Source organism: Macaca fascicularis, chromosome 9, assembly GCF_037993035.2.
Source record: "Macaca fascicularis isolate 582-1 chromosome 9, T2T-MFA8v1.1".
In the NCBI taxonomy this organism is placed as follows: domain Eukaryota; kingdom Metazoa; phylum Chordata; class Mammalia; order Primates; family Cercopithecidae; genus Macaca; species Macaca fascicularis.
The window spans coordinates 104,869,985-104,885,033 of NC_088383.1; the positions used below are offsets into that span (position 1 = coordinate 104,869,985).

General features: G+C 37.4%; 1 protein-coding gene across 1 annotated transcript in view; it reads left to right on the forward strand.

The window, feature by feature from the left end:
• Positions 1–15,049, forward strand: part of CC2D2B (coiled-coil and C2 domain containing 2B) — a 120,637-nt gene that overhangs the window by 39,648 nt on the left and 65,940 nt on the right. Inside the window, 4 exon segments of the mRNA XM_065520131.2 lie at positions 1,332–1,429; positions 8,040–8,180; positions 12,420–12,519; positions 12,712–12,824. Of these exon segments, the coding sequence (XP_065376203.1) occupies positions 1,332–1,429; positions 8,040–8,180; positions 12,420–12,519; positions 12,712–12,824 (452 nt within the window).

Below are 15,049 nucleotides of genomic sequence, written 5' to 3' on the forward strand. Positions count from 1 at the left end.
AACAAAATTGGTGTTCTGCCAACCAAGAAAAATGATCCTTTAAGGGCAATGAATAGTGTCTGACAGACCAAAATTATAAAGACTTCCTTTTATATATCCTTGTGGTGTATATTATATATGCGTTTGTATATGTGTATACATATGGATGTGTGAGTATATGTGTGTGTGTGTGTCAAAGGGCATGTGTGTATATAATTTCCAGCCTTTTCTATCTAGAGTTTATATCTGTGTCTCAGGTGAGACTGGGCTCCAACTCCACTCTTTCTCCCAAAAGATCAGCCTAATATCCAAATACCATCATTTATTTCCCTATTGATTTAAAATACTAACTTTATCCTATACCAGCTGCACATATTTATTAACATATAGGTTTGCTTGAGGACTAGTATGGTCTAGTTCCATACTGTTTCATTACCATATTTAATTATTAAATTATATGTCATAGCACAAGTACCTCCTCATTGTTGTTCTTTTCTAGAATGTTTTTGGATACCCCATAGATTTTATCTTCCATATGAACCTTAGAATTAGCTTGTCACTTTCTATTTTTAAAATCCTGTTACCATCTTTATTGTGATTGTGTTGTAGTGTTACATTAATTTTGAAAGAAATTTGATCCTCATAAAAATTGAGTTTCCTCTTCCAGGAATATAGTTTGCTTTCCTATGTTTAGGTCTTCTCGTATGTCTTGCAGTAAAAGTTTATATCAATTGACTCTAGTCTAGAAGTTCCCACAAATTACCCCTACCTGTGACAGACTTCTCCTTTATGTGTTTTAGGGCCTAGTTTCCTCCTATTCTATTGCTCTATGGATGTTACTCTGTTTTATACCTTCTGTAGTATATCTTGTTCTCTTGATTTTATTCTTCTTGTTTTCCTACATTATGCACTTATCTGTAAAGACAGTTATCAATATATTTATATAGATATGGATGTGATGAGGGCAATGGATGTGGATAAAGACAGACATATGTTTTTTCTGTAACTATGGGATTTTAGGTGAAAGATAAGATTGGTACCTGTGCTCAATATTCCTTCTTGATCTAATGACATTTCTTTATATCAATTGATGAATTGATTGTCTAGTAATGTTCAAGATACTAGATGTTATTAGATACTAAATTGATGTTTATTGCCTACATAGATATTGAGGCTCTTCTCAGTGCCTCCCCAAGGTGCTTATATAAAATGTGTTGTGGATGATAAGCCAATAATACACACAAAGTTATACATTTGTTCTGCTGCTGCATACACCTTGACCTATAGGTGAGCTGGAGTAATGGTAACAGGCGGATAAAATATACCAAAGAGCTCTTTTTTTGTTGTTATAGCTGAAAGCACTGACAGATGCTACTGAATTGTCAAATGAAAATTCAGAAATAAACCAGCTGACGAGAAAATCTTTACAAGATTATTATTGGCAAATAAGGTAGGTTTTGAACCATTCATGTTCATCAAGCATTCATTAGGTAACTTCTTTAGACAAAGTACTGCACTTGCTATGGAAGATAAAGAAAAGTACACAATCCCTACTTTTTAGGCAACTACAGAAATGGTTTCAATCTTTTTTAAGACCCACGTTTGTGTAAAAATATTTCACAGGGGTGCCATGTGAAAGTAATTCTAGTTTTAACATCCATTGATTTTTTTTAAAAAGTTGAAGAACTATAAGTTCATGAGTACTTTGAAATTGACTTGGATTATATTGATCTGAAGTGTTAGTGTATATTTGATAATTGGTGCACATTTACACATGTGCCAGATATGTTATTATTTCAGAGTCTAAAGACACTATTTTACAAGTAGTGGATTTAAGGACCCCTGTAAAAAGCATGGTCTACAAGTTGGGAGCCATTGGCATATAGACTGGAAAGCGAAGTTATGAAAGTGTGAAATAACTGGAAAAGTAATTCCAAGACAAAACATATTCATGTGTCACAGAATCTCTAAGAGCAGGAAAATTCACTGGAAGGTATTCGTAATCAGAAGACAGCCTTCATTCAGATTTCTGACATGAATTTATACAACTTATTTAGCCTAAAATCTATCTCAGATTTAGAATTTAACTTAAAATAGTCCCAGATTGGCATTGGCACCAAACAACTGGCAAAGCAAATACATATTTTTCCTGAAAGACCACAGTTTTAATCCTAGCTCAGAGATTATTCAAAGATATAACACTTTAAGGAACATGAGCTTACAGTTTACAACCTCTTCTATCACACACGCACAAAGACAGCATGAATAAGAGCCAGAAGAAATAATAGAAGGCTCATACAAAGCAAAAGCTTAAGAAAATAGAATGATCAAATATAGAAAATAATAGAACTTTTTAAAATATGATTTAAAAATAAAAGACAAGCTTGAAAATATGATCTACAAACAAGATAGAGTAAATTACTGAGTACTTCTTGAGCTATTTTTATATAAGAAGAACCAAAGAGAATTTATAGAATTGAAAAACATAAAGTGAAAATTAAAAAAATTCAATGGAAGGAATTTCTAGGAAGATAGAAGAAGCAGCAGCACTAGGAATTCATCTCCCCACCTAGACAGCAGTTGTACTAGCAGAGAACCTGTCTGATGTAACTACAGTTGTCCCTCAGTATCTGCAAGGGATTGGTTCCAGAACCTCCTACAGACACCAAAATTCATGGATGTTCAAGTCCCTTGTATAAAACGACATAGTATTTGCATATAACCTATGCACATCCTCTCATATACTTTAAATCATTTCTAGATTACTTATAATACCCACTACAATGTAAATGCTATGTACATAGTTGTTCTACTGTATTTGTTTTTTCACATTATTTTTTACTCTTGTATTGTTATTGTTATTGGCTTTTTAAAAAATGTTTTAAATCTGAGATTGGTTAATCTGTAGATGCAGAACTCATGGATATGAAAAGCCTATATTTTGGAACTCTGGAGTGTATTGAAGGCTTGCAGCATCCAGAGGAAGGCTTGGGTGGTAAATTGGGGTTAATTTTGGTGAATGTCAGCTGTTAGCACAGTAGCAGCTATCTCCCCACCCCTGCCCCTCAGCCCCATGGCAGGCAGCTGTGCACATGTTCCTGGAGTAACCCACACACATTTTTCAGGAGCCCAAGGTAAGCAAAAAGGACCTTATCCTACAAATATTGGGAACATGTGCTCTGATCACTGCTTACTTCTAATCACAGAGGTGCAATGAGAGGGGGACCATTATTGTTGTACTTTTCCCCATTGTTGCAAGCCCCTCTATCTCTGGATAAAGTGACTTCCAGGGGATTTAAAAAGCTGGTGCCCCTTCCGCACCCGTTCATTGTTTCTTTTTCCTCTTTTGGGATCCAGATATTAAAGACTATGACATTTAAAAGCAACTGCATATACAGGGAAAATTAGAAAGTGACCACACATGCACAGGGAAAGGCATCGACTCAGAAAAGACCTGAGAGGACCTTATGTTTATACCTCAGCCTGATCCTGGGCACAGAGACAGCTGACAATGATGTTTTTGTTTGTTTGTTTGTTTTGGAGACAGAGTCTTGCTCTGTCACCCAGGCAAGAGTGCACTGGCACGATCTTGGCTCACTGTGACCTCTGCTTCAAGCGATTCTCCTGCCTCAGCCTCCCAAGTAGCTGGGACTACAGGCGCATGCCACCACGCCTGGCTAATTTTTGTATTTTCAGTAGAGATGGGGGTTCACCATGTTGGCCAGGCTGGTCTTGAACTCCTGACATCAGGTGATCCGCCTGCCCCGGTCTCCCAAAGTCCTGGGATTACAGGTGTGAGCCACCACACCAGGCCATGATTTTTTTAAAAAATAACAATAACAAAAAACAGCAAGCCCTGGGAAAGGAGGACAATGTGATTTCTAGAGTTACCACATTATTAGATTCAAATATCCAGTTTTCAACAACAGAAAAACACAAAGGTGTACAAAGAAACAGGAAAGTATGGCCAACTCAAAGGAAAAGAATAAATCAACAGAAACTGTGCCAAAAAAAAAAAAAAAAAAAAAACCTACTAGATAAAGACCTACTCGACGGCAGATCTACCAGATAAAAACTTTAAAACAACTGTCTTAAAGATGTGCAAAGAACTAAAGAAAGATGTCAAGAAAGTCAAGAAAACTGTATGTTAAACCATGCATAAACAAAATAGGCCAGATGCTGTGGCTCCAAGCCTGTAATCCCAGCACTTTGAGAGGCTGAGGTAGGCAGATTGCTTGAGGCCAGGAGTGCAAGACTAGCCTAGCTAACATGGTGAAACCACATCTGTACTAAAAATACAAAAATTAGCCAAGTGTCATGGTGTGCACCTGTAGTCCCAGCTACTCTGGAGGCTGAGGCAGGAGAATTGCTTGAACCTGGGAGGCAGAGCTTGCAGTGAGCTGAGATTGTGCCACTGCACTCCAGCCTGGGCAACAGAGTGAGACTCTGTCTCAGTAAATAAATAAATAAACAAACAAACCACATATAAACAAAAAGGAAGTAACAATAAAGAGATAGAAAACTGAAAAAGAGAATGAAGCTGAAAAGTATAATTGAAATGAAAAAGTCACTAGAAAGATTCAAAGGCAGATTACAGCAGGCAGAAGAAAGAATTAGTGATCTTGAAGATAGGACAATGTAAATCATTGAATCTGAGCAACAGAAAGAAAAAAAAAATGAAGAAACACAAACAGAGCCTAAGAGACTTGTGGAACACCATTAAGTGGACCAACATATTCATTGGAGGAGATTCAAAAGGAGAAAATAGAGAAAAAGAAAAGAAATGAAGATAAAGGGTAAGAGAAATGAAATAACAAAGAGATAAACAGAAATTAACAATAAAACTATAATAGAGAAAATCAATACACTCAAATGTTGGATAAAAATTGATAAACTCTGGGAAAGCTGATCAAGTGGAAAAAGTGAAACAGCACAAATATACAATGTCAGGAAAAGAAAGGGAACATTACTATGGATGCTGTATATTTTAAATAACTTTATGCTAAAGAATGTAAACATTTGTATGGAAAAGACAAATCTACACAGAATACAGCTAATCAAACATATTCAAGAAGTGAAAGACAAGGAAGAAAAGAAAAACCTTAAGTAATTCAATAATTGTTAAAGAAATCAATTTGAAACCTTTCTGCAAAGGAAACTCAAGGCTCAGATGACTAGAGTACTTTCTAGAACATTTAAAGCAGTGGGTCTCAAAGTATGGTCCCCAGACCAGAATCATCACCTTCACCTGGGAATTTGTTAGAAATGCACATCATCCAGTCTACCACAGACCACTGAATTGGAAACTCTACAGGTAGGGCCTGGCAATCTGTGTTTAGCCAGCCCTCCAGGTGATTCTGATGCACAAAAAAGTTTCACATCCTCTTATTTAAAGACAAGTACTCTTCTTCACAAACTCTTTCAAATGAAAGAAAAATAATCTACATTTTCAGCTCGTTTAATGAGGTTATCATATCCTTGAAATTAAAACCTGGCAACCGTATAAAAATATTGCAACTGAATTTCATTCATGAACATAGATACTAAAATACTAAACAAAATTTTATCAAATAATACATTATAACCAAATTTGGATTATTCCAAATTGGAATAATCCAAGGAATGCAAGGATGGTTTAACATTAGAAATTAATTAGTGTAACTTAACATACTAATACAATATGTTAATTAGCGTAATTTAACATACTAATATAATGTGTTTGCAAAGTTATGAAACATAGAAGAAACTTTTTTAAAACAGTATGTTACTTCAATATTCTAAAAATATGATTATTAGCCTATCAGGCAAAGTACCTTTAAATTTGAAGCAGTGTTCTAATTGTTAACCTGAAAAAAGTGTAATAAATACATTATACAATTTCCAGGAAATCTGGAAATACATGGAGAATAGTGTATTTATTTTTTTCTAATTAATAATTTGATCCATTGCTTTCAGTTTAGAGGTACTTCATTCAAATAGGTGTCAAGAGGTTGAAGAAAAATTGAGCATATGAAGACTCAGAACACTTAAGCAGTTTTCTTAAGTAAGTTGGAGAACCGCAGTTAACAATGGGTTTGTCGACTCCAAGTATCTTGCTATCCTTTCTACTATATCACACTTCTTTTTTTTTTTTTTTTTTTTTGAGACGGAGTCTTGCTCTGTCGCCCAGGCTGGAGTGCTGTGGCCGGATCTCAGCTCACTGCAAGCTCCGCCTCCCGGGTTTATGCCATTCTCCTGCCTCAGCCTCCCTTGTAGCTGGGATTACAGGCGCCCGCCACCTCGCCCGGCTAGTTTTTTGTATTTTTTTAGTAGAGACGGGGTTTCACCGTGTTCGCCAGGATGGTCTCGATCTCCTGACCTCGTGATCCGCCCGTCTCGGCCTCCCAAAGTGCTGGGATTACAGGCTTGAGCCACCGCGCCCGGCCCTATATCACACTTCTTCTGGCACTCACTCAGAATGACCACACTCCTTTAAGTATTCTTGTTTCACACTTCAGCTACGTGAGTGGACTGGGAGGTAATGGAAGCTTACAAAAAAATGTTGGTAACTGGAGGCTTACAAAAAATGTTGGTAACATTTACAATAAACACCTGTTATCCTGAAGTACTCTGAACCTTGATATCACATGGGGAAGCAGACATTGAATGACTTATTACAAGTGTGATGAATATTTAAAAGGAAAAGCATGAAGGGATATAAGAAAATTTAATTTTGTTGTGGGGGTTTTCAAGCAAAGCTGTACTGAGGAAGTGATATAAACTGAGTTATGAAATATATATTTTCTTTTTTTTGAGACAAGGTCTTCATCTGTTGCCTGGCCTGGAGTGCAGTGGCGCAATCACGGCTCACTGCAGTCTCAACCTTCTAGGCTCAAGTGGTCCTCCCACCTCAGTCTCCTGAGTAGCTGGGACTACAAGTGTGCACCATCATGCCCGGCTAATTTTCATAACTTTAGTAGAGACAGAGTTTCACCATGTTGCCCAGGCTCAAGTGATCCACCCCACCTTGGCCTCTAAAATGCTGAGATTATAGGCATGTACCACCATGCTTGGCCTTGAAATGCATATTTTCTATCTTCATGCACTTTAACTAAATAAGAATCCCTCCCCAGCACTTTCTTAGTGTGACTCAAACTCTATGGTACTAGGCTACCACCATCCTTTCCCATCAAGACCTCTTGAGATTTTGGCATCCTTAATCTAAGCCAATACCTCACCAGTGGCTTTGGAACCATCCAACTAGAACTTAGGTGGCAAAATAAAAGTTGTGGGAGCATGTATTGGAAGGGACATGCACCAGCTGATTTGCATCTTCTTTTTTGTAAATAATGAAGTGCCAACCAGAAATTAACTAAATCCTGAATAGACAGCAAGCACAATTATCAAAACATAGGGGCTTTCCACTCCCTTTCTTTTATTGCTCCTTTCTTCCACTATTGCTCTTCTCTCTTTGGTACTTCAGAATCTTGTAGAGTTCTGGCAGGGCTCATTGGCTCACGCTTATAACCCCAGTGCTTTAGGAGGCCAAAGGCAGATCACTTGAGGTCAGAAGTTTGAGACCAGCCTGCCCAACATGGTAAAACCCCATCTCTACTAAAATATAAAAATTAGCCAGGCATGGTGGCACATGCCTGTAGTCCCAGCTACTTGGGAGGCTGAGGCAGGAGAATTGCTTGAACCCAGGAGACGGAGGTTGCAGTGAGCTGAGATCGCACCATAGCACTCCAGCCTGGGCAACAGAGTGAGACTCTGTCTCAAAAAAGAAAAAAAAATATCGTAGAGTTCTAGCTAGGCTATTTGTTTTCTCAGGAGCATTTGCATTTTAGCAGGGCACTTTTGAATAGTGAAAAGCCATTAAGTCATAAAGGAACGAATTTCTAATGGAATTGCAGTGGGTAACATAAAATATAGTAACATGGGGTTCAGGTGTGTATAAAATGAAAAAAGTAAGGTGGGGAGGGAGTTCAAAAGAGTTATTGCAATACATTCTTCCATGCCACCTTTGAAGGCTTTTAGTTCTAATCCACTGACAAATTTTTGCTCTGCTATTTTTGTTGTAGTAATACAAAACAGATGTATGACTTAGAAAGGGGAAAGGACCTCTCCCTACTACGCAGTATATTACGAACTTGGAAACAGATTAAATCTCTTCGACAGCGACAAGGGTTTACAAGCACCCCAATAAAGTTACAGGTTCAGAGGTAAGTGGCTGCTCTATTTGCTCTTATTGGTCTCCTGAGGAACTGCTCATGAATAAGTAGGAATTCACAGTGACTAGGAAGACATCCAGAAGCTAGGAAACTATTCCACTTAGTCAACAAAGAATTTGTATCTTAAATATATAAACATATATATATGCACATATATATTGAATATATAAAGTGGAATTCTTACAACTTAAGAAAACCCAATTAAACATGGGGAAAGAATTTGAACAGACAGTTCACTCAAGAATGTATATGAATGGGAAATGAACACATGAAAAGATGCTCAACATTGTCATGTCATTCTCTATTGTCATGTCAATAGAGAAATGCAAATTAAAACCACAATTAAACAGTGCTACACACCTATTACGATGGCTAAAATCCAAAACTAAAGGAAAGAAAAGACAAGACATTAACAAATGCTGGAAAGGATGCTGAGCAATGGAAACTGATTCATTGCTGATGGGAATGCAAAATGGTACAGCCACTTTGGAAACAGTTTGGCACATTCTTTTAAAGATGAATGTGGAGCCAGCAATCATACTTTAGGTGAAACACATTTTAGATAATTTGATAAAATCATAAAACCATGTCTGATGGAGGAAATAATTTCAATTCAAACCCAAACACTTAAGCTGTTTGTGAACTCACAGGGAAATAACTAATTTTCTCCCCACAATCCATTGTCCTGGGTCTTTTGGTTTTCAAAAGAATAAAAAGTTAGTACAATTTCAGGCAAATAAGAAAAATGTTTATTTTGTTGATTTTTTTTTTCCTGCTGCAGTGTTTTTTTTTTTTTTTTAAACAAAAGTGCTTTGGACAGTTTCTAATCCTAAATCCAGCATTGAACTTTATCTTAGACTCCTAAATTAATGTAAATGTAATGACTTGCTTCTAATCCTTTAAACCAACCTGACACACCCATGCATCATGAATCCTGAGCAACAAAGAGGAGACACAGATGTCATAGGGTTACCCAAAACAATGTCTTTGGACCCATATTGCCTGCTCAACACTAACTCTTGTTGCCACTATTCTGAACTCCAGTCCCACCTGAGGCCCTTCGCATTTGTTCTTCCTGACATTCAACTTTTCCAGCTGACGTTGGCTTGAATTCGTCTCTCCAGACTGCCTCTCAGCTAAATACCACACTGTCATTCACCAGGTTGGCCCCAGCTGGGCTAGCCCCAGCAACCCTAAATTGGGGCATTTAGCTTAAGCAGTTAAAAGTATCATTCTGATCAATTAGAGAAGCTATCTGTTTGAAGATGTTTCTCGGAACTGTTTCCTGGCCAACTTTACCACTGTTGACCTCACAACACACCTGGTCCTTGTGAGCCCTAACTGAATAAACTTGTAGCTAGGCTTCCTGGAGAGAGAGTACTCATGATAAGAAGGCGTCATACCTAGACACTGAGCTCAGGTTATCATTTCATCATGTATTTGGTTTGGGGCATGTTGAAGTTGATGTGCCTTTGAGATATCTCTAAATAAAGCAATTGAGTGGGCAGCTAGGTCCATGGTCTGTGGCATAGTAAATAATCATAATTGAAGATATGAGTGTGTATGAAACTGCCTAGGGAGAAGGCAGAGAATAAGATGAGGAGAGACCCCAAGCACTGAATCTTGAGAAATTGGTTTGAATAGCTTGGTAGAGGAGGAGAAACTAGAGGAAGGACAGAGAAGCGCCCGTTATAGAGTATTTTGCCCCAGAGGCAAGGAAGCGGGAGTATTTTAAGTAGGAGGAAGTGGTTAGCAGTTATTATCAGTTAAGTTCACTACTAAAAATGTTCATTGGATTTCCTGACATGGAGATTATTGATAATCTCAGCTAGAGCAAGTTTTAGAAAGTTACAGGGGCAGAAATGAGGTAGCAGAAAGTTGAAGAAATAGCCCTGTCTTCTCGTGCAGGTGGCAAACTCTCCTTGTTAAATGTTAGCAACACTGCATTCAGCTTAGAGAGACTGGATGTGTCAGTCGCTATAGGTGATAGATTGTATTGTCTTCTGCCCCTGAACCCAAACCACAGCACTGGCAAATAACACAGAGAACCCAGATTTCTTATATTGTCTTCACTCATGTTCTCTGTTTGGCACTGGCTACCTGGAGAAGATTCAGATAACTGCCAAAGAAACTTTTAAAATGAGAAAGAAAATGCAAGCTATGCAAGCAGGAAATGCAACAACATTTGATAAAATAGCATCAGGACCTTCATCATTTCCCAGAGTCATTTGGCTCAGAATAGAAAGGAGGAAGCTATAGACCCTGCCTCAATAGTTTCCCTCAGAAGAAAATCTGGGTATAACACCCATTGTCTAAGTTACTCGTAACACTTATTCCCTAAATTATTATAGATTGAAATCACTTAGGAAGTTCTAAAACAACTGTTCTAATTTAATTAGTATGGGGTATGGTCTGGATATCATGAGTTTTAAAATGCTTCCCTGGTGATTTTAATGTGTAACAAAGGTTAAAAGCCATTGGTATTAAAGAACAGCAAGTTAATTGACGTCATATTGATTGCCCTGAAACCAAAGAAAATAATAACATTTATTAAGTGTTTGTTTTACTCCAAGTCCTGGGTTGAGCACTTTACTTAAATTAGTGCATTTAATCCTCACAACAACCTAATTTTCAGATGAGAAAAGTGAGGCATAGAGTTCTTAAGTAACTTGCCCAGATTCTGTAGTGCCATTAATGAGGCTGGGTTTTCAGCCCAGGATGCTACCATATAGATAATATCTGCACTTAGTCACCTGTATTCTATTTCAGAAGGCAAAAAGCATATAATAGCTTTTAAACAGCTCTACTGAGATATAATTCACATACCATATGGTTCACCCATTCAAAGTCTCCAGTTCAATTGTTTTTAATAAATTCCCAGAATTATGCAACCATCACCGCAATGTAATCTTAGGATGCTTTAGTCACCCCCAAAGAAATCATCTTCCCATTAGTGGTCACTCCTCATGTGTGCAGACATAGGCTTTTATTTCTTTTGGGTATATGAGTGGAATTGCTGGGTCATGGTAACTCTGTAGTTAACATTTTTGAGGAACTGCCAGACTGTTTTCCAAAACAGCTGCACCATTTTACATTCCCAACAGAGCATATAATCCTTTTACCAAAGGATTTCCTTCTTGAATGATTAAAATGGAAAACCAACTTATACTGAAAACAATAAACTTTTACACTACCAGAAAAACTTGACTCCTAGATCAATAATTTTCTGACACTGCTCGGATAACTGAGATTTTATCGAACTACTAATAAAAGAGGAATAATAGTACTTACTTCATAGGGTTGTGATAATTAAATCAGTCAATACATGTAAAGTACTTACACTATTGCCTGGCCCATACTTAGTAAGTACTCTATAAGGATTAGCTAGTAGTAGTAATAGTAGCAGCAGCGGTGGCAATAGTGCTAATGCCATGAACTGTTTACTGTTTATGCACAAACACCAACTATGACTTACCATTTAATATCACCATGATCACCTGCCCTTATACCTGCTCGGGTTCTCACAGCTTCAAAAATATGAGAGAAAGAAAAATGAGAAGGCCGGGCGCGGTGGCTCAAGCCTGTAATCCCAGCACTTTGGGAGGCCGAGGCGGGCGGATCACAAGGTCAGGAGATCGAGACCACAGTGAAACCCCGTCTCTACTAAAAATACAAAAAAAAAATTAGCCGGGCGCGGTGGCGGGCGCCTGTAGTCCCAGCTACTCAGGAGGCTGAGGCAGGAGAATGGCGGGAACCCGGGAGGCGGAGCTTGCAGTGAGCCGAGATCGCGCCACTGCACTCCAGCCTGGGCAACAGCGTGAGACTCCGTCTCAAAAAAAAAAAAAAAAAAAAAAAAAAAAGAAAGAAAAATGAGAGGAAACAGGGTATGTGTCCTTTAATTTTTATCTCCCCATTCCCCTGTTACTTATTCTCACCAGAGGAAAGGTTCTTGATGCCCTTAGAAAGGGCTGTAAACACTAATGGTAAATGTACTGAGAAAGGAGAAATCTCTGGAAGCTGAGAACAAGCTTATAAAGTTTTTTTTAATATTTATCAAATTGGTAATTTCCTTAGAATGTAAAATTACTTGTAAGAGATTGGTTTTGTGTGTACGCGTGTGTGTGTGTGTGTGTGTGTGTGTGTGTGTGTGTGTGTCTTGGCAAAAACTGAAACAACTCTCAAATACCTCCATTATTTCTGCTGTCAATAATTCTGTTTATTATTAATTAGGATAAAAATGAATAAATGTGATGAACAAGAGCAAATCTCAGAAATGTCTGAAACTGAGAAGAAAAATGAAGGAAAAGAACTTAATGGGAAAAAACAGGAGGTATTTATATTGCAAAATAACATTAAACTCAACTAGTTGTAATATTTTATTTTTTGATAGAATATGAAATCTTGGTATTTCTAACAGTTATCCAACAAAATGACAAATACATGAAATAAATGAATTTTAAGAATAAATGTCCTACACAAGGGATATACATGATAAATTATATATTTATTTTTTTATTTCTAGAGCCTCTCATATCTAGCTTCAGATGAAACAGAAATTGAAAGAATAAAGCCAATTACCTTGAGGCCACAACTTTCTTTCACTGCAGAATTAACAAGCTTATCCAAGTGTTCATTGTAAGCATTAAATTGTCTATTAATTGGATTGTTTTTAATAATAAAGTGGGATTTCTTGAGTGAGTGCCATATGCCAGGCACTCTAAGTTTTTAAAAACACATTTTCACATTTAATTGTCACCATAGCTCTATAGAGTTCCATATTATCCTTATCTTAAAGCAGGAATGTAGCTTATGGGAAGTTAAATTGCCCAGGTTCACACATCTAATACATGACTGAGGTGGGACTTAAACCAGTTTGGTGTTCTATAGAAACTGTGGTGTCTTCACTGCTAGGCTTCATATATTGATAATTTGTGGGGGGTTTTTTGTTTTGTTTTGTTTTGGTTTTTGCTATGGTAATAATTTTTGTTCGGGTATAAAAAGATATAAAGCCACTGTAAAAAGTAATACACCATTGCCTTTGCTTGTTAAAGGAACTCTGGCTCTCATAAAAACTATTTCACATCAAGAGGGCCGGGCCCCCTAAACAATTTTCTTCTTTGACATTACAAACTTCTTTACTTCCCAGTTGTGATTTCTTCCTTGAGCTATAATGTTTTCTCTCTTTGCCTAGAACAGTATGCAAAAACGGACATCGTAGGTAACCCCATTTCTCCATCTACTAGGCCTATGGATCCCATCTCCCTTAAAGAGGATATGGCAACTTAGAGTACTAGGTCTAAGTTTTCAACATCTCTATCCCATGGCACACTTGGTACCAGTCCATCTTTGAGTATTGGGAATGTGCATCATTTAGCAGTGTTGGAACATACTGGGTACTCAATAAATGTTTACATTTATTAAATGAATGAATGGATGATTACATTAACAACCAAAAGAGCAGCAGACACAAAGTCACAATTATCACCACCCACTTTCTGACCAGAGAAGTGCAGCAGTGAAGAAATCCTTTATTTGTTCTGCACCTCCTTCCAAAAAGGGCCTGAGATATTTTGTTATGTAGGACACTCATATAAAAGGACTATCTAAATAAGGGTAAGAATACAGGAGCCATAAAATGAAAGTTGGAGTGAGAGAGAAGAAAGAGGAGGAATAAGATATTTGTGCTGGAAAACCTAGACTAAAACTTAGTGGAAGTCAAGGCAAAAGGATGTATGGTGTTTTATATCTTTGCAAAGCCATTGCCATCTGAAATAGCATTGCCGTCATCTATTTAAAATATCCAATTGAATAAAAACTCATTCTCCAGAAAAGAATAATATGTCGATATAGAGGATAGACGTGAAAAGAATAGAGAGATTAGAGAGGAATTACAAAGAGTTTACAGGTGAAGAGAAAGGCAAGATTTCCTGAAGATAATTATAACCCTGAATCAACAAATTTTTATAATCAATTCATGAACTCATTGTTAAAACTACTTTTAGAGGGCAACAGAAAGGGTAGCTTTTACTTAGATATTTCTTGAAAGGTATTTGGGAATATGGTCAAAAGAGGCCAACAGGGAGATAAGAATAAGTAATCTTTTGTCCTCTAACTCTTTGAGAAGGTTACAGAGATGGACAGGTAATAGGGTAGAGACATACTGGGCCTATAGGGTGATTAGACCGGGGAGCAGAAGGGGATTTTATGTTTCAACTTAGGGTTTATCTTCCACCCAGCCTTCTCCCTTCTGAAAAAGAGGATCAAGTCTTAAACATCATTAGGTGAGTTCTCTTGCAGCTAGGAAGATATTCAATAAATGTTGGTTGACTGAATTAAAGAATGAATGAAAGACTCTAGGAGTTTTATATCAGTCAAGGGATCAACTTATGCCTCAACAAGTGTTTTCCCCAGGGAAATAACCTGGCTTGCTCCTTTGATCTTTGGGTTCAGAGATAGCGTGGCTTCCCCACTGTCCTGGAGAAAAGGGGTACACAGCCTAAGATGATTTACAGAGACCTTTAAGAGAACACAGCAAGCTTGTTGCCGTAGAGCCACATCTTTGAAGTTATTGACAACATGGTGTGTGGAGGGTTGTGTGTTTGTGTATGTAGTCTATGTGTGTGTCTTTTTAAAGTTAGAAAATATTTTTAAATTCTTGATTCAACCTCCCCTCGCCATTCCCAAGCCCCTCAGTTTTTTCCTCTCATAAGACATGTGGTAGATACGTGGTTTAGTCTCTTTAAACTGTAATTTAGTGAAATAATAGCTGAATGATTTATAGCACCTTGATTTTAGTTCTTCTAGTTTTGAATGCATATTTTGGGTACATCTCTTTCGTTAAAAACATTTGACTGGGAAGA